At 46.1% G+C, this 21155-nt stretch overlaps 1 protein-coding gene across 1 annotated transcript in view; it reads right to left on the minus strand.

Moving 5' to 3' along the window:
• Positions 1 to 21155, minus strand: part of SMARCAL1 (SWI/SNF related, matrix associated, actin dependent regulator of chromatin, subfamily a-like 1) — a 70010-nt gene that overhangs the window by 25788 nt on the left and 23067 nt on the right. Inside the window, exons 6-11 of the mRNA XM_006891914.1 lie at positions 18663 to 18813; positions 16471 to 16629; positions 12085 to 12150; positions 6182 to 6322; positions 2410 to 2622; positions 1265 to 1276 (exon numbers count right to left, since the gene is read on the minus strand). Of these exons, the coding sequence (XP_006891976.1) occupies positions 1265 to 1276; positions 2410 to 2622; positions 6182 to 6322; positions 12085 to 12150; positions 16471 to 16629; positions 18663 to 18813 (742 nt within the window). The remainder of the gene's footprint in view (positions 1 to 1264; positions 1277 to 2409; positions 2623 to 6181; positions 6323 to 12084; positions 12151 to 16470; positions 16630 to 18662; positions 18814 to 21155) is intronic.

Raw genomic sequence — 21155 nt, forward strand, 5'->3', positions numbered from 1 at the left:
GATGGCACATAACAACAACAAACAACAATGTTCACATTATTATTGTTGAAGTCTGACAGATCCATGGGAAAGAAGGCACACTTGCTCATTTCCTATTGTTCATCCAGACACATATATGCCCTACAGAATAAACCAAGTATGGTGTGTAACTTGGCACTGTCTACCACGCCAGCTATGAGCTGGTTCCAACCACAACACTGCTTCTTAGGGAGTTTTGGTGGTCTAGTGGCAAGAAGCTGCACCGCAATCCCAGAGGTACGTGGTTCAAATCCACCAGATGCTCTGCTGGAGAAGGAGGGGCAATCTCCTCCTGTACCAGTCAGATTCTATTTGATGGTACACACACACACACACACACACACAAAACAACACAAAAAACCAACAAAACACCCACACCGAAACAATAAAAAAATAAATAAAAAGATTTAAAACAAAAAAAAAGAAACACTTCTTAAAATGAACCAGTTAGTCATGCTCGTCACATATTGAAGGAGCATTTAAGGAATTCCTGCACGCTCCTCATTCGGAGTCATTTGCAATCTCCTGAAGGTTGAGATTGCATCTATATCTATGTTTTTTTCTACAGCCTACCATCAAATCCAGATAATACTTCATGATAATGCCAACATGTGCCAATGACGGTTATTTTCTTGGCAATGAAAATTGCACAGTCTCATCTCAAGAGGACGGAAACAGAGCTGGTGTCGATTACTTTCCAGTACTTAGCCCGCGATGACACTACAGACAGATATTAAATAAAAATATGTGGAAAATAAAAGCACACAGTGGAAAGAGCTGTGAAATGGGAGGGCAAGAGGTGTGGTTTTAGTCTCAGCTCTATTGGTCACGAGCCACGGGACTTCGGGAAGTCACGGTCCCAGTATTTCCCTCAGCTTCCATCCCTGGGAAACAGAGACACAAGCTTCTGTCAATCCTAAATGGACATAATAAGAATTTACAGGGCTATGGGGGCTGGAAAACTCCACTTTGTTAAACAAATACAAATGTTGTTATGACCAGAGCAGGTAACAGCACGGGTTAGAAGATCAACATTTAGCAAACACCTACAAGATCACTTCTAGCAACTGACATTAGACTGAGGGGTTTTGGGGGTTTTTTCCGGTTCCAACTCAACTTTATTTTTTAATAATAAAATTTTAAATTCTAATCATGATTTTAATGAAAGTTTACAGAACATTTGGAGTTCATTCATTTATTGTTGCACATTTCCCTCCCTCCTCCTCCCTTCCCCTCCTCAGTTCACTTCCTTTTTTTTCTTAATATTCATTCATTGTTGCACAATTTCCTCCCCCGCCCCTAATCCTCTTCACAATGTACCTCTTACTCTGGGCTTTTGTCTTACATATAATGCCTAATCATAGATTCCTTTTAAATAGTTCTTTCCTTCATCTGTTCTAATACAGTGTTCATTATCTATCCGTTCTTTAAAGGACTCATCACATTATTATTATTATTATTATTATCATCGATTGCCCAGGAATAGTCTCTTGTGCTGTAGTTCTGTCTTTGAAAGAATACTACCAATTCCTGAAAGGCTAGGTTCAAGAATGGAGTTGATGAAGGAGGACATCTCTGTCCTCACATTCATTCCTGGTCCCATGTGCCCTAGGAGAAATCTATTGACTCTGTCTCTGGGAACCCATGAACCTACCAGGCTCAGCTACGTGGGTGTCATGCTGTTGTATGCTGTGGAGACTGAGTCAACTCAGAGCTGACTCTCAAGAAGATTATCAGAGACTCCAAATCTCACGGAAGGATACTGCCCATCTTACGAGGAGAAGAGACGGATGTTTTCTTAAAATATACTAAACATAATGTAACATTTCTTTCAAGTGGAAATGCAATATTATATAAGACAAAATGTTAAAATGTATTTCTCTCCATGTTAAAAAAAAATAAACTAAACATAAATTGTCATTTTCGTAGAGGCATTCAGCCTCTCATTCCCCTGGGTTTACTTTAATGGCCATCTGTTCAAAGCAGAACACTGACCACTGAGCTGAGCCTGATTCATGAAGCCCTGTGTGTGTTGTGATACAACAGCGCCCGCAGAGCTTCCAATGGGGACGTTTTAGAAACAGACAGCCAGGCCTATCTTCTGTGGTGCCTGAGCAGACGGAATCCCCCACTTTTCAGCTAGCAGCTGACCACATTAAATGTCCACTCCATCCAGGAACGTCATTCAAGAAGAAAGCTGCAAACTCATAAGGGCTTTCAGACCACATGAGGCAGGAAAAGGAAATGGACTTCTTGTTCTTGCTTAGGGAGGAGGGGAGAGGTTCTGAAAGGGCGCGTCTGGGAACCTGGGAGCTGTGCACAGCGCCCTCTCGGGAAGGTGCACCTGTGGATGTGTCTGCCTCCACCTCCCTGGCTCCAGCCCCAACTCACGGTTTTGGTGGTCATGTCCTTGGCTGCGGCGTCCAGGGCGGCCCTGGCCCTGGCACTGATCTGTCCAGGGGCGACCACTACCATCTTGCGCTGTTTGGCAGGGAGCTGGGAAAGGACGTCAGACTTGAGGCGCCGCAGCATGACCGATTCTTCCAGCAGAAGCTTCAGCTCGCTGAGGTTGGAGGAGCCTGAGTAGTCCCACCCCCAGTGCATCTGCGGAAGAGGAGACCCAGCTGGTGAGGATGCGCCCCGGGCCCAGACTGCCAGGCCCACTGCGCCTAGCTTAGCTCTGCCCAGAGAACGTCATGCGGCTTTAGAAGGCAAGGCGATGCCCAAAAGAATAAAAATGAGAAACAGGTGAGAATGGGAAGGAGGGGGAAGAGTCATGAATATAAAGAAAACTAACCTCACTGTCTGGCTTAACTTCCCATCAAACAGGTATATATGGTGACCAGTAGCACTAGTACTCATTCCTCAGGACAATCAAGCATCCACGATCAAAAGGGCAGTGCCTGCCCAAGGATAAAGCTCAGAGGGCAGGAAAAGACAGGCTGAAGGATGAATGGAAATGAGAACCACAGGGTGGGTGGAGGAAGGGTGATGTTATAATGTGGAGGCTATAATTAAAGGGCTGAATGGAAAACCAAGTTGCCCTGTAAACTTTGCCTCAAATCACAAGGAAAAGACTAAAAAAGATGTAACAACAACAATAACAAAGATGTAAACAAACAAACAAACAAAGCTGTATCCATCACCAACAGTTTTACTGGAAAAAGCAGAGAATTGCAGATGAAGGAACCCCATGCCACCTTAGACTTTTGGCTACCCAACTCCCCTCCTTGGCCTATAAGCTAACTGAGAGTGGGGGCTGGGTACATGCATGTTTTTAGGGGCCCTGGACCTGGAATCTTGGTGAGGCAGGGCTGGTTCCCTGTTGTTGTTGATTGCCTTCGAGTCAAGCACAACTTACAGCGACCCTATGAACAAAAGGCCTGAAGACCCCTACAACTATCAACATTTATCAGAGTTCATAGGGTTTCCACAGGCATGTTGTTTAGAAAGTGGATGCCATTCCTGCTTCCAAACCTGTCGTAGTAGGTTATCTACAAATGATCAAAACTGATCAAACTAAGGATCAAAAGTGATTTCTTCTTTAAAAACCAACAAGCTCAAAGCCAGCAAAATACAAAAGAAAATCCCCAACTCTGGAACTGATGGGAAGTTCTTGGCAAAAGCCTTCTAGCTACTCTGAGGTCACAAACAAGCTCAGCAAGGGCTGTTCCCATCAACAGCTTCTCTGAGTGCATGAAGATGGCCTATACGCAGCAGTCTGGCTGACGGGCTGCATTAAATAAAAACCATGCTGGGAACAAGTGGATATTATAATCAGTCTGTTTATCATGCTCCTAACTTCTAATATACCACTAGCTCTTAATCGTGGAGGTCAAGACCCAACAACACAAAAGATTTAAATTGGACTTGAGGATAATCACCAACGAGTCTCATAAACTGGGCTCTGTGGAAGACACGCTGTTTGCTTTGCTTATTTTATGGGGAGAGGAGAGAACTCAAGGCTGTCTCCTTGGCTTCTGCCTTGAGGGACTGGGAGGATGGTGGCCTGGGACTGGGAACACAGAACAGGACAGATTGCTTGGGAAATTCCTTTCATCACTCGCTCAGTATTAACTCCATAAATCCAGACCGTGAAGAGGTAAAGATTATTATCAAAATCTGCACTGGAAGAGCTCTGAAGGGCCCTAAGAACTTTACATCATCAGCCTCATTTGGCCTGGTCCATGGGGGGGAAGTGGATTGCAGATTTTGTCAGAGAAGTCTAAAGCCTTTAAATATGTTTAAAAATGGAGATGTTTGCTTCAATAACCAGCTAAAAATGGTTTACAATTAAGTTTGAAAAGCCCTACAATTTACAACATAGGGACTTCTCTTGAATAGAAGAACTCTGTTTGTATGTAAGTGGACATTTTTAAAGTACTTGGAAAAAAAATTGCTCTTTTTAGAAAAAATAGTACAGAAAAAATTTAAGGCAGATAATCTTATTTATACGTCAAGAACTTGCCTAGGCGTCTTTTCCCTAATAGAATGTGGGAATGTCCTTTATGTGACGTGACTTGTCACTTCGCCAAACAACTGGTATCTCAGCTGCACACAGGAGCTATGCAAATCTGTGATTTGATCACAAAGTAGGAATCCCTAAGGTATGAGTTAATAAAGTTTTAGAAAGAGACTATATTGTACCCGCCCCTCCCCATGTGTGTGTCTCTCTTAACTGTGGCAAATACACCGGGAGCACAAATCCATTGGGAGCTGTGCAACGGAGCCAAAGACCACGCCTCCCAGGTGGTACAAATAAACCAGTGGTCTCATCAGAAAACCAACAGAGGGTCAGCAATGAGTGGGCTCCCATCCTATAGCAATGAGAGAGAGAGACATAAATCCACACGTAACCAATATTGAACAGTGTGCAGGCCTTTCACTCATAGGGTTGATATGAGTCGTCTATGACTCGATGGCACCTAACAACAACGACAACATAGAGAGAGCTACGTTTGCCCAGTGGACAGACAGTTATGCTACCAAGCCCAAGGTGTGTGATTTTAATCTGCGGCCCTCAGGCCTGGTTCAAATCACTTTTTTGTCAAACATTCTTCTAGGAGGTATAGCACTGGTCTGTGCATTTGCTGTACAGAGGTAACTCCTGGTTGCTGTGATGCTGAACACTGTGACACAGATGTGCCAAATGTGGTAATGGTTACCCATGGTGGATAGTGTTTGCTGGAGCTTCCCAACTAAAACAAGCCTGGAAGCAGGAGTGGCACCCACTTCCGAAATGGCTTGCCTCCAGAAACTCTATGAACAGTGCTCAGGCCTTTCGTTCACAGGGTCGCTATGAGTCGTCTATGACTCTACGGCACCTAACAACAACCACCACCAATATTTCTCATGTCAACATTTTTCTCATGTATAACATTATGTGGCCTTAATCACACTCATCCTGTTGTTCAACCATCACCGTGATGTCATTTCAGAATTGTCCTTCCCCCTTACAAGAGCTTCAGTGTCTCACTTAAGTAATGAGATCCCTGAGTTCCACCCTCTTGCCTGTCCTGGTAACCACCAATAAATGAGAGCAGAAACAGATTTCAAGTGCCCGGTATCTGTGTTAGGGGGCTTTCTGGGCCATTTCTGGAGACCTCATGCTGCACATATTATAGCTCTGAAAGTTCCTGCTGCACCAACACAGCATTCATGAAAAGAACCTCTCGGACGAAGGCTTGCGGCCACTGACCAGGCAGGATTCAGTCACCACTTACAAGCAAAGGTCCAGTGACAAAAATCGACCCAAAGCAGTTCCAGACAGTGCCCCCGCCTCCTTTGTCTTTGCAGTGATATTTTTTCCCTGTTTCTTCTTCCCGTTCTCCTGTCACCTCTCTCTTTTCCTCCGCCAGAGTCTCAGCCCCAGCTTGTGTCTAGGCAAGAGCCACTGACTCCCAGAGGCCCACACTTCTAGCCCCAGCCGCTGGTCCCAACACTAGAGAACACTGGCCTGGGACCACCACAGATCTTACAGCCAGAGGGGTCATCCTCACCTTTCTTAAGGAAATGCTCAGGTTAGTCAAGCTCATCAGAACTAAAATCTCCACCCAGCTCATAGGTTCTCACCACACAATGGGCGGGGAGAAGGAAGAAAAAGGGAAGTGCCACCATCAGGGTGAGGGACGTGGGGGTCAAAGAAAGAAGAGACAAGGAGTACCCGCTTGGCGTCACAGTAGCGCAGTCCGAAGGCATGGAACTGAGGGAAGAAGGTTGGCCTGACCGCGATGATCTGGGTGTAGAGCTCAGCGGGCCGGGACATGGCTGGGGTGCCCGACAGCAAGATCACCCTCTTGGCAACCTAGAAAACACAGGGATGACGGGAAAACTCAACGGGTCCCAACGAGGCCACCAGGAATGGCAAAATCCCTAGGGATCTAGCACACGTGCGCGCACCCCCCCCCCTTTTACTTATTGAGTAAACTGCTAGCAGTTCTTAAGTTTAAGCACCTTAAAACCAAGCACAGGCTCCAAAGATGCTAAAAGCTGGGTTCTGCTCAAGACTCGGCATCACACTGGGCTCACCGTGTGAAAGGAGTATGAGCAGAGAGCCTGATGGCCTCGCCAAGGGCGCTGGGATGCCACCAACAGTTAAGTCCTCACGTGCCGTCTTCACAGCACGCTCTGCCAGTCTGTTCTCACACTCAGTGTTTTTCTCCTTCTGTCTCCCTCACTAGATAGCACACACTGCTTTCTTTTTTGTGACAAACATCTATGTAACAAACTATCTGCCATTTCACCATTTTATACAACTTGGTGATACCGATTCTCCTTCGCACATTGTGCAACCACCATTATTCTCCAATTCCAGATGTTCCCATCACCCTGACCAGCAGCTCAGTGTCCTGTAAGGAAGTTCTCCTTTCTCCCTCTTTCCTGCTCGCCCCTGGGAGCCACCAACAAGCTTAGGTCTGTACACATTTGCCAGTTCGAGATGGTTCATAAACGAGGGCTCATGTATTATTTTTCCTTTTGACTACAAACTTCTTATGATCAATGACTAAGCTCTCCGCTTTGTTGCTCTGTAGTGTTGTTGTTGTTATGTGCCATCAAGTCACTTGAGACTCATAGTGACCCTGTGTACAAAAGCCCTAAACCCTGCTCTATCCTGTGCCAATCTCATTGTCTCTGACACACCTACTCCCATTACCCCAGTCACTGAATCGATCCATCTCATCAAGGGTCTTCTTCTCCTGCGCTGTCCCTCCATCCTCCCAATCATGATGTCCCTCTCCAACGACTGGTCCCTCCTTACAACATGCCCAAAGTACGTGAGATGGAGCTTCAGAATCCTTGACTCCAAGGAGCAGAGATGGATTCGGAGGCTTCCTGACCTCGCCATCTTGCTGCAGGTACAGGAAACCAATCAGGGACCTCCACAGCCTGGCACTCCTCTGTAGCATAGTGTCTGATAAATCAATATTGATTGATAAATCAATCAATAAATCCTAACTTTAACCCACTGTCATCAAGTGGATTCCAACTCACAGAGTCCCTCTGTGAGGTTTTGAAGTCTATAATTTTTTTTTAATTTTTATTGTATTAATTTTACGTGTACCGTCAAATCAGATCTGACTGGTACAGGAGGACATTGCTCCCTCCTTCTCCAGCAGAGCATCTGGTGGATTTGAACCGCATACCTCTGGGATTGCAGTGCAGCGTCTTGCCACTAGGACACCAGAGCTCCCTTATAAATCTTAATAGGAGGTGGCTGCCATCTTTCTCCAGAGGAGCAGGGCTGATCATTCAAAGGGCCGATCATTTGGTTAGCAACACGACACACTGTTCTGAAGGAAGTGAATCAGTGGCCTAGGGAACAAGGGGTGAAGGGAAAGAACCTGGCACAGAACCTGGCACTGGAAAAGGAAGAGGGAATGAGGGGAACAGCAGTAGGTCTGAGCTTCTTCCAGACGGGTTTCTGATATCCAGCTGAACTTCCCATCAGAGCTTAACTCTTAATGCCTAAACTCTCCTCCCAGGAGGGAGTGTTGGGCTGCCTCACTGTCAGCCTCCACTTTAATTTCTATGACGGGAAAGCAAGGCCTTCACCAACTTGACTCCAGAATGTTTCAAGTCTAGAAGTCCCTGGCTCAAGCTCATTTTGCAGGTAATAAGGACAGGAAAGGTGGGCCTGGGTCCACTGACCCGAAACCCAGCCTGACCTGAGGGAGCTTGTTCAGTGCAGGAGGGAGGGAAATAACTAACCTGTCCATTCGGAGATGGAATTCCAGGCTCCTCGCTACCCTGACACCAAGCTGATTCAGAGAGAGCAGACCCAACATCCAGCTTCTTCTTGCTAAGATGCAACAGAGAGTTCCTTCAGGTTTGTTTTGGGGTTGTTTTGTTTGTTTTTGCTTTGTTTTTTTGTTTGGTTATGGGGTTTTTTTTAAGAAAAGGAAAAGCACTTCTCAGTGCACTGGAACATCCAGTCACCAAAAATCACTAAAGGTAAAATTCATCTCAGCTTTGGGAAGAGACCATACCATGGAGTTCAGCTGTGTAGAGACAGCTTGTTAGTCACTGTAACCTTGAGTTAATGACAGTGGTAGAAGGCAGTCATGTGCAGGAATCATTTGAGGGGAGGGGAGATTGAGTTTTCAAACAGACATGCTTCCTTGTAAAAAGAAATCAAGATGCAACAGGGAGGAGGAAAAATGATAAAGATACAACATAGACAATTCTCAAGACGCATCGCTCCTCTCTCAGCAGCCAGCACTACCCAACCCTATTATGACAAGAGCGCCAGAAATCTCTCCAGTTATCATTTTCCACAGTTCAATTACCCGGGCCTTCTAATTTCCTGCATGGCTTAATGCAGGCTCATTAAAATAACAATGAGCTTCAAGAATGACGTCTGTAGCCCGGCTTGCCATGGCTCAAAACCCTTTCAATGAAATGGGGGGGAGGGTGGAAATGCAAAGTTTTCTGTGCAAGCAAATGTTGTCCATCATCCAAAGCCCACTCATCCACGTCACTGAACTTGTCCAGCGATCACGTTCCCAGGTCAGGAGACAGTAATCAAGTGCAGGGGGCTCATCAGACATTTATAGGATGCATTTAATACCGGATCAATATCCAAAGCCACGGCTACAGGGTTGATTCCAATTCACAGGGACACTAGGTCACAGCAGAACGCCCCCAAGGCTGTGGGACCTTATGGAAGCAGATTAACACATCTGTTTCCGGTGGACTGGCTGGCAGATTCACACAGGTTAGCAGCCGAATGCCTTCACGACAATTCAATCAGTTGCCCTATAATCTTCCTAGACTGGGAGGTGATAGTGCTGCTGTTGTTAGGTGCCACTGTACCAACTACACTCATCGCGACCCTATGAACAATAGATCAGAATCTTGTCCTGTGCTGAACCCTCCTCAGAATCACTGACGTGTTCGGACCCACTGTCATTGTCACTATCAATCCATCTCCTTGAAGGTCTTCTTCTCTTTTGTTGACCTTTCCCATTTTGATATCTTCTTCCAGTGACTGGCCCCTCCTGACCACATGCCCAGAGCTTATGAGACAAAGCTTCACCATCCCCACCTCGGGAGAGCATGCTGGTTAACCACTTCCTCCAAGAGAGATTTGCTGGTTCTTTTGGCAGCCCACGGGATATTCCCTCTTCTCCAACCTCACAAATCCAAGGCATTTATTAACCTTCAGTCTTACTTATTCACTGTCAAACTTTCAGATGCATACAAAACAACTGAAAATATCACGATCAGGAGCACATTAGTCTTAAAACAGAAAGCATTGTTTTTTAGCATTGTAAAGAGTTCCTTGACAGTAAATTTCCCCAGTGCAATACATCTTTTGGTTTCTTGACTGCTGCCACTATGGGTATTGATTGTAGATCCAAGCAAAATGAAATCCCTGGCAACATGAACCTTTTCTCCATCCACCGGTATGTTGCCTATTGGTCCGGTAATGAGAATTTTTGTTCTCTTGCTGTTGAGGTTTGACTGAAGGCTGTGGTCTTTGATCTTCAGGAAATGCTTCACGTCTTCTTTCATAAACGTAAGGTGATATTAAAGACCTGAACACTGCTTTACAAGTTCTAGCTGAGAAGCATGTATTTCAGAAACCAACACATAGCTCAGCCCAAACAACATTAACAAGGCGGCTGTTAAGAAGCTTTCATGTTATAAAGCTAATGATACAGTCTATCTATTGTGCATTTCTTTTCTCTAAACAATCATGGATACAGAGTTAATTTTAGTCAAGTCTTTAATATTGGAACTATGGTGCCAACCAGTCTATTAACTTTTTCTAAGGAAAACATATGAAAGCTTTCCAAAAGGGTCACTACCCTGGGCATAATACTTCAGCTTAATGTGGCCATAAATAGCTGTCGATATATATAAATATTTATGCGCAACATGAACTGAGGATCAAGCTTTTTTTTTTTAGGATCAAGCTTTTTAAGTAAAGAGATTTTATTTCTAACTTTGGAGCATGTGGCAATCCTGCCTCAGAAGATGTATCCTATTACCTATTATTTCTAAAAAAGCATCAACAAAACTCCACACTTTAAAATAAACAGACACTGGGGTGTGTTTGGGGGGAATAATGACTGATAAGATAAATTTTCAAATGTAACCAACATTTACCGTATTTGTTTCGTACCAAGGTAGTTATAATAGAGAATAGGGATAAAACACACTTTTTTTTGCTTCTCAATCTCCTAGAGAGGTTAAACCAGGATGCTCCTTGGAGACAAGGATTCTGAAGCTTTGTCTGACATACTTTGGACATGTTGTGAGGAGAGACCTGTCTTTGGAGAGGTACATCATGCTTGGGAGGGTGGAGGGACGAGGCAGGAGGGGAAGGCCCTCTGTGAGGGGGATTGATTCAGTGACTGGGGTAATCAGGATGGGTGTATTGGAGACAGTGCGATTGGCACAGGACAGAGCAGTTTAGGGCTGTTGTACATAGGGTCACTATGAGTCGCAAGCAACTCGACAGCACATAACAACAACAACATACTAGCTAAAGTGCATTCTTTCCAAGTCATCTGTGAGGAATTTCTGACTTGTCTTGGAAAAACTCCAGTTTGTTTCCATATCAGGAACAAACTTACTTCAGAAGGATGCGAGACAATTAAGCTTTCTTTGGGCAGAGGTGTGGGGCCAGGACACAGGCATACAGGACATGTTTGATGGAGAGATGACTCAGATTAAGACAGAAATCTACAGACCCTGGAGACACTAATTGCTTCCAGGAGCCTGGATTCCTCACAGCCAAGCACTCAAGTCACCCGGGCTTAAATCCTCATGGCACAGGATGCCAAGGGACGCTGGCTGTTCTGTCAACAGGCTTGGCAGGGGGATGGGGACCCACAGAAAAAGGCACTGGTTTCAAAGGACTGTCTTTGCCAGTGCTTCTTGCTGGCACCCACCAGGTTCTGCATGAGTACTTCTCTCATTTTACGCACGATGGTTTCCAGCAGCGTGACAGTTTGCCACTCTAAGTGACTCTGAAGATAAAGCAGCTTCCTGGAGCTGGTCACAGAGGAGTCAGGTCATTTTTTTTTTCCTGAGGAAGATTCTGAAGTCCAGTCCCTTCAACAGGGCACTAATTCATCTCTGAGGGGCAGGACCTAACAACATCAACTGCTCAGAGGTTAGGATATTAGAAGACAAAGGAAACTGGCCTTAAAGCTGTAAGTAAAGATGCCTCAAGTTGGTGCCAAGATGCCTGGGTAGGCAAATGATTAAACAGTCTCAGCTGCTAACTTAAAGGCTGGTGGTTTAAATCCTCACAGAACTGCCTTGGAAGCAAGGCCTAGGGATCTAATACAAAAGGTCACAGAAGGTCACTGAAGGTGGAAGAGACACACAAGGTCACTGTACCCGAAAGCAATGGTTAAAGAAAAAAAACAAACCAAACCCCCCAAACCACCTGTGGGCAGCTCTGAGCTGAGAGACTCCACAACAACTGGTTAATGATTAAGTCAACGCCAACACTCAGCCCACAGCCTGGACCCCTTGCCAGCTTCAGTACAACACGGCCGGATGGCATGGCCAGTGGGCTCAGGCCCAAAGTCTGCACTCAGCAACACTCACCTTTAGAATGGGCATAGCTGCTCGACAGCGGACAGTCTTGCTGTTTTTGAGGAAGTGAGATTCATCCTGAAAAGAAAAGGCACAAAGCTGAAGAAGGCAGAACCCCACATCAGGCCTGACCCCAGCTGGTCGTTTTCAAGTGGATGTCTGTCTCAGCACTTTTCCACGGACACAGCTGTGGCTGGGGTGAGGGCTGGGATTCAGGTGACATCTCTCTACTCCCTTCTGGACAAGCTATTTATCTGAGAGACTGCCCCCCTAAAAAGCGAGGTTGGTGACTGCCTCGCCCTGCCCACCTCATGGGGTGCAGTGACAAAGGAACCACTGGCAGGCTGGCCTTGGCTTCACAAGCTGTGCCTCTCATGTGTAGGGCACGAAGACACACCGTGACCCTGCACCGGTCAGGCACAAGTATCAAGGGCACAGAGATGATGGGACAGCCCCTGACCTCAGGGTTCATAGCTCAACAATAAAGCCAGACACACCGACAGTCTATCAGGGGACATGCTACATGCCACCACGGAGGTGTGGGCAGAGGGGGCTGAGAAAGGGAAAAAGACACCTAGCTTTAGGGACTCATCAGTTACTCTGGAGAAATGGAGGGAGATTACAGCTCTGTATTCCATGGAGAAGCAAATACATTTATTAGACTTTCCAAAGCCGTATGACTATTGCTCATGTTTGTGGTGTGTGGTTGCGGAGAATTTCTAGCTTGGTACACATTCAGATTAGCTACTATGTCAGCAAGAACTTGACCTCTCTTTGGTGCTCATTTCTCTGCGTGGTTATGAAGTACTTCCTAATGGTGGTCTGGTGGTAAGGAACTGGGCGGCCACCACACAGGTGCACAATTTGAATCTACCAGCTGCCCAGTGAGAGATAGATGGGCAATCTCCTTTCAGGTAATTTACTGCCTCTGAAAACCTGCTGAAGGGTGAGCAGTGGTGGATTCAGACTCAGCGGTAAACACCACCACCACGTACCTGCTTGTTACAGTCTGTGAGGTGCTCTGGGGGAGCCCCGCTTTAAGAGCGTCAGCTGCTCTCATGGCTGGCCTCTCCTGGTGCTCGAGAATCAATCACAAGAAGGCTTCCCATCTCATTGCAGCTGCAATGTGCCAGGACAGACCCCAAATGCACAACAGAAGGGAGTGTAAGAGAAGTTCCCAAACGTTAGGGCAGCATCACTTTCCACAAACCTGGATGTGACATCTCTCAGCTGCTGACTTTCTGAACTCATCACATAGTTCATAAACCAGCCACTTCCATCAGTACTGACTCCACCGATGTCTTTTACAAATAAGGAACCTGTAGAGAAGCAACCATTGTGCCCCTGCCTTCATCTGTCCGGTCCCACTCTGATGCAGGTGGCCACTTACGGACCATTAGTGGCCGCCCAGCTTGAACCCTTGTCTCCCCAACTTGCAGGCATCATACCTGCAAGTCATTTCTTTAACCTGTCTCAGTTTCAATGTCAGAATATTAAGGATAACCGCCGCCAGTAAAGACTAAGGAAAGTTTACTATTATATATGCAAAGTACCTAATGCAAGACCAAACCACGCCCACTGGCATCAAGTTGATTCCAACTGAAATTACCCTTCAGGACAGAAGTGCCCTGGACAGCTCCCAAGGCCAGTAGGTAACCTTCAAGGAAGCAGACAGTTACACAGTTCATGCACAGAGAAGTGGTGGGCTTGCACTGTTGGTGGGCTTGCATTGTTGAGCCTTCAATCAACAACTGGGCATTTTAAGCACCCAGCCACCAGAGCTCCTTACTCTAAGAAAGACAATATTAAGGCATTATTCTTCCTACCTGCCCCAGAACCATCTCAACTTGACTAGGATAATTCTTTTACTGTTTTCATTTTACACTCATGGTAACATTTTTTTCCCTCCTGAAGCCATAGTTGAATTTGTGCCAAACAAGAAGCTCACACAAATAAAGTGAGTTCTACATTTTTTTTTGCCTTTTGTGCCCTTCCAATGAAGGGCTTTCTTCCTAAGTGTGCCTGCGAGTGGCCTGTGACTCATAGCAACCCAACAGCTCTGAATCCTGCTGTATCTTGAGCCAATTTTCATTGTCTCTGAAACACTTACCCCCATTACCCTAGTCACTGAGTCAGTCTACATGTCACTTTCCAATCACTAAGGTTTGTTTACAACTGTTCCTCCTCCTCTGTGATTCTTAAGAGAAGACTCAGCCTTTGGTTCCATATCTGGTATCTAATCTAAGTGTGCTCTGTTGTACGTAGCATTTTTGAAGGCCTGTCATTTCAGGAGTGGATGGCCAATATATGCGCTATGCCAATGTAAACAAACAAACAAGGCATAAATATGCTTATAAAATATGTCAGGGTGTGGTGAGAAGAGAGCCCCCCCGGCAAACAGGCACAGAATGGACACACTACTTTAAGCAAAGGTTCATTTTACACACAGCTCTGAAAAAAAAATTCTAAAAAATTAAGTTTGCTGCTGCTCAGAATGTAGAATTGCTCTTCTGTGCAACATGTAAGAACAGGTTCCCTGAGTTGACAATCATGTCTTCTCCATCACTTTCTAAGCTCCCACGATAGTCTTTTCACACCTCGGTCCTGCACTCGGATGTATCCTAATGACCTACTGTGTGTCCGTCTTTCCTACTAGACCACAGGCGCAGGAAGGATGAGGGTGCCTTACTCCCGACACCCCCAGTGCACCGGTCAGTGATGGGTGCAGGGCTGTCCTCAAAGTGCCAGACGAACAAAGGAGCGGACAGGCCTCCCCTCAAGTTAGCCCTATGTGGGGAGCTCTGTGGCACAGCGTCAACATGTGGGAAGTCACTGCCATCAGAGTTTTATTGTTAAGAGGAAGAGAAATGCCACAGTTTCCTTAAATTCACAAGTTTGGAAAAGAAGAGCAAGACCTTTCATATCATCTGGAGACATCAGGAGTCTTGTCTGGCAAAGAGGGAAAAACAAGCATGAACTTGCAAAGTAAATCAATATGCTAATATGCTAGACCACTAACGGTCTGTAAGCGGTCACCTGGATCAGGGTGGGACTGGACAGATGAAGACAGGGCACAATGCTTGCTTCTCTACAGGTTCTTATTTGTAAAAGACACCACCGGTGGAGTCAGTACTGATGGAAGTGGCTGGTTTATGAAATATGTGATGAGTTAAGAAAGTGAGCAACTGAAAGATGTCTCATTAAATCTGAGAGTAGGATTTTAGTTAGGATTCTTTCAAATAAAAATGTATAAAAGTTTTTTGGTTTTTTTTTGGAGGAGGAAAGAATCTTCTTTTTGGCAAGAAGAAAACGTATGGTTTGAACCACAGAACTGAGGTATCTGGCAAAACACTGTCTACGGACCGTTCTCTGAGCCCAGGCAGCCTGGAGTCACGTCTGGAATCCACCAATGGCCTCACACTAGGAAGAGATACTATGGAAAACTCATGCACAGACCTACAAATCACATTTTATCAACGCTCCCTCGGAGATTCCAACATGCAGTGAGGCTTGAGAACTCTTATTTGAGAAGCAAGAAATAGTAGTTCTTTACAAACTGGAGAAAAGTCTTCTATTCTCCGAGAAACTGAGTTTGAAAGAGATTACAGGTAAATCACCAGGTTACAAACATTTGATTATAGACAGGTCAAACTTGCCCTTTAAGATTACAAAGATCTGAGGGAGCTCTGGTGGCCTAGTGGCAAGAAGGTGCACTGCAATCTCAGAGGTGTGCGGTTTGAATCCACAAGATGCTCTGCTGGAGAAGAAGGGACTATCTCCTCCTGTACCAGTCAGATCTGATTTAACGGTACACACACAAAAATAATAAAATGAAATAAAAAAAATTACACAGATCTGTATTCACTTTGAAATGAGTTCATTCCAGTTCGACCCTTGCTAAGAATTTGCTTTTCCACCCCAGAAATATTGAGTCAGAATTTATACTTTGGCAAGATCCTTAATATTTAATAAGACTTTTAAGTACATGTAAGAATCGCCAGGGGATTATGTTAAAAATATAGATTCTGATTTAGTCTATCTGGAGTGGAAAGACAAATTCTGAGGAGGGGTTTGAACTAGAATGAACCACTCGAAAGGGCTGCTCTGAAATGGTGAGACCAACCCCAACTCACAACAAATTCATCACAACCTTCACTTGCTACATGTGTAGATCGTAAGCGATGGGAAAGGCCTCATGCCTGTTCTTACACTGAAGTAAAGTTAAATAAGGACTCTACAGAGCTGCTCCTCCTATCTACAAATTCAACTGAACTCGCTTGGGAACTGACAGCATCTGTAACCTGGGGATTATCTGTACAGATCTGAAAGTTCACTGGGCTTTTAAGGAAGGATGCTTCCACAGAGGTAAGCTTTAAAGCCCTGTGCCAAGTCACTTACAATGATGACGACTTTGAAAGGGGTCTTTAGCTGTTTTTCCAACTTGCTAAGAAGGTCAAAGCTGACAATGTTGACCAAGCCGGCTGTCAGGCGGTCCTTCCCGGTCACCACGACATTGATGTGGTCTGGGCTCAGAGATGGCAGCCACCGGAGGAAGGCCTGGGGATGACAGGAAAGAACAAAGCACAATGAGAAGCCAGCTTAGTAGCTGCCAGCCAGCGCTGACCCCAGCCAAGTCGTCACTGACACTCTCGCCTTCAATGTTCCCTGAGAAGTGAGCTCAGCGTCTCCTCTCACACCCTCTGGCATTTATCGTAATATCCTTGGCACCACTGAGCCAATCATGGCGACGTTCCTTGTCCCTGTCCACCCCTTTCACGTCCCCCTAAAAGGAGACTTCTCGCCTTGGTGAGCAAGCTGGTTGACAGGCACTTGGAGAACTCTGGGTTTCTTGTCTATGGTCTCTAACTAGATGGCAAATTGCTGTAAGGAAAGAATAGGATCCTTTTTGATAAAAACATTTATGCCATTATATTCTACAAATTGATAATGCTCTCTCCAAAACACTGACCACCCTCCCACGAACTCAGGTGCCCAAGCTGATGGAGGAAATCAGTGCTCCCGTGCCAGGCACTGCGCAGCTCACAGGGCGGACCGTTGTCTGTGCTACCGGAGGTGCCAGTTCTTCCTCTAGCCCAGTGTCCCCCTCTAACCCTTAGTCTCTTCCCTAGAGTTTCTGGCGTGTGAAGGTGATTTAACCTTTTTTAATTTAATGCCTCTCGAATAAATAGGCAGATGGGATTATCAAGGAGCCAGGTGGTGTAGTGGTCAAAGCACTCGGCTGCTGACTGAAAGGTCAGTGGTTCAAACTGACTAGGCGCTCCATGGAAGAGGGATGGGGTAATCCGCGTCCCTAAGAATTACAGCTATGAAACCACCATGGGGCAGCTCTACTCTGGCCTGGAGAACTGTTGCTCGTCACAATCAGCCGGGTGGCTGAGGGTCTGGTGTCTGGAGACACTGGGACAATTCACATTACAAAGACAGGAGGAGGAGAAGGTATCATCTACACACATATTTTTCCAGATTTGCCTTTCCCTAGTTAATGTGGCGTGTCTAGGAATCAGGCGGACCTTAGCAGGCCTGGCTCTCTGGGGCCTTAGAAAGAAGGGAACCTGTGGGGTCGCTTATATGGTTAAGTGCAAAGCAAAGTCGAGTCACAAAGAATGAATCGGGTCTTCCTTCCCCACTCGTGGTGCATCAGAGAGCTTGAACTTCAGGATTTTCATCTCTTTCTGATCCTTGAATTTATGGCAGAAAAAGCTTAAGGGTAGGGACAAGACGCTGCTCATGTCAGATTCTTCACTGAAAGCACCTGGTAGTGCCCATCTTAGCTTCGCTGCCTACCATACAGTACAACAGACATAGCCAAGAAGCATGACCTTGAGTTTCCACACTTCTCCTCACTGGCATTGAGCCTGACAATGAACCTTGTGAAAATCCAGTTTACTCATCTGTAAATGGGATTAACACTTACCATGTCTAATAAACATGGCTGTTACAGAATTAAGAGGGATTAAGCGAGTCTCAGCAATTTCCTAGTCCCAGGGTGGTAGGAGTGGTCAGTGTGCCTGGCTGCTAGGCGAGAAAGGCTGGAGGTTGGGAGAAAGGCCTGGCGAGCTACTTCGGAAAACTCAGCCGCTCAAAGCTGCGTGGAGCCCAGTTGCACCCCGACACAGTCAAAGCTGCCATGAAGGAAGCCTGAAGGGAAAGGAACTGGTTAGTTTTAGGAAATCTCCATCAACGGATACAGCCAGGGTTCTGAGCTTGAATGCTGTTGGTTCTGACTCAAGATGACCTCCCGTGCGCCAAGCAGAAAAGCTCCACTGGGCTTTCAGGGCTGTGACCTTTCGGAAGCAGACCACCAGGCCTGTCTCCTGAGGCACCTCTCGGTGGGTCTGAACCACCAATCGTCTGGCTAGTAGCTGAGTTTGATCACTCCTTAGCTTTCTTCTCTAAAGGTTTGACTTGATTCTAAGTCTGAAAACTCTCTCTCTCTAGCTCTGGTCATTTTGCTTCCCTTCCTTCCTGCCTTTGGCTGAGACAGGATCTTCAAAAATCCCAAACTTCACTCCGTTACTCTAACCCTGAGGCACAACCTTTGTTAACATCACAACACAAAGAGACATAACCTGCTCCCAGGTGAAGCGCACAGACGATGGGACCACCACCAGGAGGGGCCACTCCTTCCGGTAAAAGGCCGTGATGCAGATAGCTTGGATGGTCTTGCCAAGGCCCATGTCATCGGCGAGCAGCAGGCGGCCTCTTTTTGCTATGGCGAAACTGAGAGGAGAGAAAGTCAGGACTGCGGCCTGGGACGTTTCCAGGTTCAGCAGATAACGTGCTGCCCATAAAGTAGACACGTACTGCTCTCCACAGGTCCCTGTCCTACGCAGCACGGGCCACGAGAAGAGCCTTGCTTTCCAAAGAGGAAGGAGCAGAAAGCAAACAGGAGACAGACTTAACAGGGTTAGAAGAGGAAACCTGTGAGACGGTGGCCCCAAAGGGCAGCGAGATCTAGAAGATGAGCTGTCTAGGAAGCAGGGGGAAGAGTTCCAGGCAGAGGAAGCAGCCTCGGGTCCAACAGGGTAAGGCCCACAGACTGCGGATGGTGAGTGGGATTCATTCCACAAAACCACTGCTGTGGGACTTCTCCTGATTCATGTGACCTCCTACAAGCAGCAGGCCTTTCTTCTGAAGAACGTTCAGGTGAATTTGAACCTCAAACCTTCTGGGAAGTAGCTGAGCACACTGACTATCTGCACCAACAGGAAATGCAATCATAAAGCACCAGCAGATTCTGACTCAGAGTTGACCCGCCACTGGGTTTCCAAGGCTGTGAATCGTGACAGGAGACCAGTGTTTATCTTTCAGCTGTGGATCAAGCGGTGGGTCTAAACTATCAATCCTTCGCTTAGCAGCTCACCATGTCAAATTACTATTCCACCAGGGTTCCTATACCATCAGTTCACTGGGGAGACTGAAAGAGAGAGACTAGGAATATTCCTAGAAAGGAGGGGACAAGATGACTTACGTCAGATGAGACTATGGGGCTAAGACGGGCTCTCTGAACATTCCAGAGAGCTCTCTAGGCACAAAGGCCAGGCAAGGACCTAACACAGGAGCTGGAAAATGCTGGAGGAGAGATGGAAGGGGAAGTGGGTAAGGGCAGGAATGCTTGTGTAAGAGGGAGCACGGGCTTCAACCTGAACAACGCTGATCCTAATTCAACAAAGATGCTCAAGAATTAAACCACACAGTAAACCAACTCGACCTCATAGATAATTATAGGCTAATGCGTCCCCGAAAAACCCACACTATACCTTCTTCTCTAATATGCATGGAACAGTCTCCAAAACAGATTACATTTTAGGTCACAAAGCAAGCATCAATAAATTTAAAAAATGTAGAAATAATACAAAGCATTTTCTCACCACAATGCTACAAAATTAGAAATGAATAACAAGAAGATAAAGGAGAAAAAATATATATTTAGAAGCTGAACAACAACTAGCTTGAACATGAGTGGGTAATAGAAGAAATAAAAAATGAAATTAAAAAGTTTCTTGAAACAAACCTCTGGGAAACAGCCAAAGCAGTAATCAGAGGTCAATTTATAGCAATAAGCAAACACATCAAAAGGCAGGAAAAACCCCCAATGCTGACCCTCCAATAATTGCCGCCTAGAGCCTAAAGGAGACTGGGGGTGTAGTGGTTAAAAGTCCTCGGCTGCTAACTGAAAGGTTGGCAGTTTGAGCCCACCAGCCACTCCACAGCTGTGACAGTGTGCTTCTACAAAGGTTACAGCACTGAGAACCCAAAGGAGCAATTTGACTCTGTCCTATGATGTCCTATGGAGTAAGAATCCACAGGGGGCTGACTCGAGTTGGTGTGGTCCTGAGATCACAATGACTCAGGCTGAAATCTCAGTGCCACTGCCATGCAGACCTAAACTTTCAGACAAGTTACGTACTCTTTCTGGGCCTCTGCCCCCTTGGCTTTAAGAAGGGAACACACCAGGACCAGCCCCATCAGAATGCTGTCAGGCTAAAGAAGGCAGAACACTTAAATCTGTGCCTGCACCCTCGTAAACACTGGGAATTTCTGTTGTGGGCATTATCCCAAGAGAAAGCAGAGAAAGAATCAAGGCAGTGACAGTGACATTTCCTTGCTCAAGGTTTTAAGATGAATCTGTAGACAGCTAAAAGGTAGCCTGCTCCAAATACCAGGCCTCTGTCATCTGAATAACTGAAAAAGCAGCCCTCTGCTCAGAAGCCTGTAATAAACCAATCAGCTCTTTTCCCTTCCTAGTTACACAGCAGATAACAGAACATAATCTCTTCTAATTAGCTTTCAATGACCATCTACTTCACTTTCTAATGGCCTGCAGGAATTCTAGGCTGCGTGTGGCCTTTCAGAATGATCATTTCTACCCTTCTAAACTGCCAGTGGCCAGGACCCAAGACCAAAGATGGAACCCAGAGCAGCGGATCCAGGGTAGCCCAAGGCCAGCCTGCCTGAGGCTCTACAGACAGGAGACAGAGGGGTCAAGCCAGGGCACTACGAAATGCTACAAAACCACAGAACCCTACCCTGGTTGAGATGGAGGGATGGCCATCTCGGTG

This window comes from Elephantulus edwardii, unplaced genomic scaffold (genome assembly GCF_000299155.1).
Source record: "Elephantulus edwardii isolate Elephantulus edwardi_28Jun2011 unplaced genomic scaffold, EleEdw1.0 scaffold00106, whole genome shotgun sequence".
In the NCBI taxonomy this organism is placed as follows: Eukaryota; Metazoa; Chordata; class Mammalia; order Macroscelidea; family Macroscelididae; genus Elephantulus; species Elephantulus edwardii.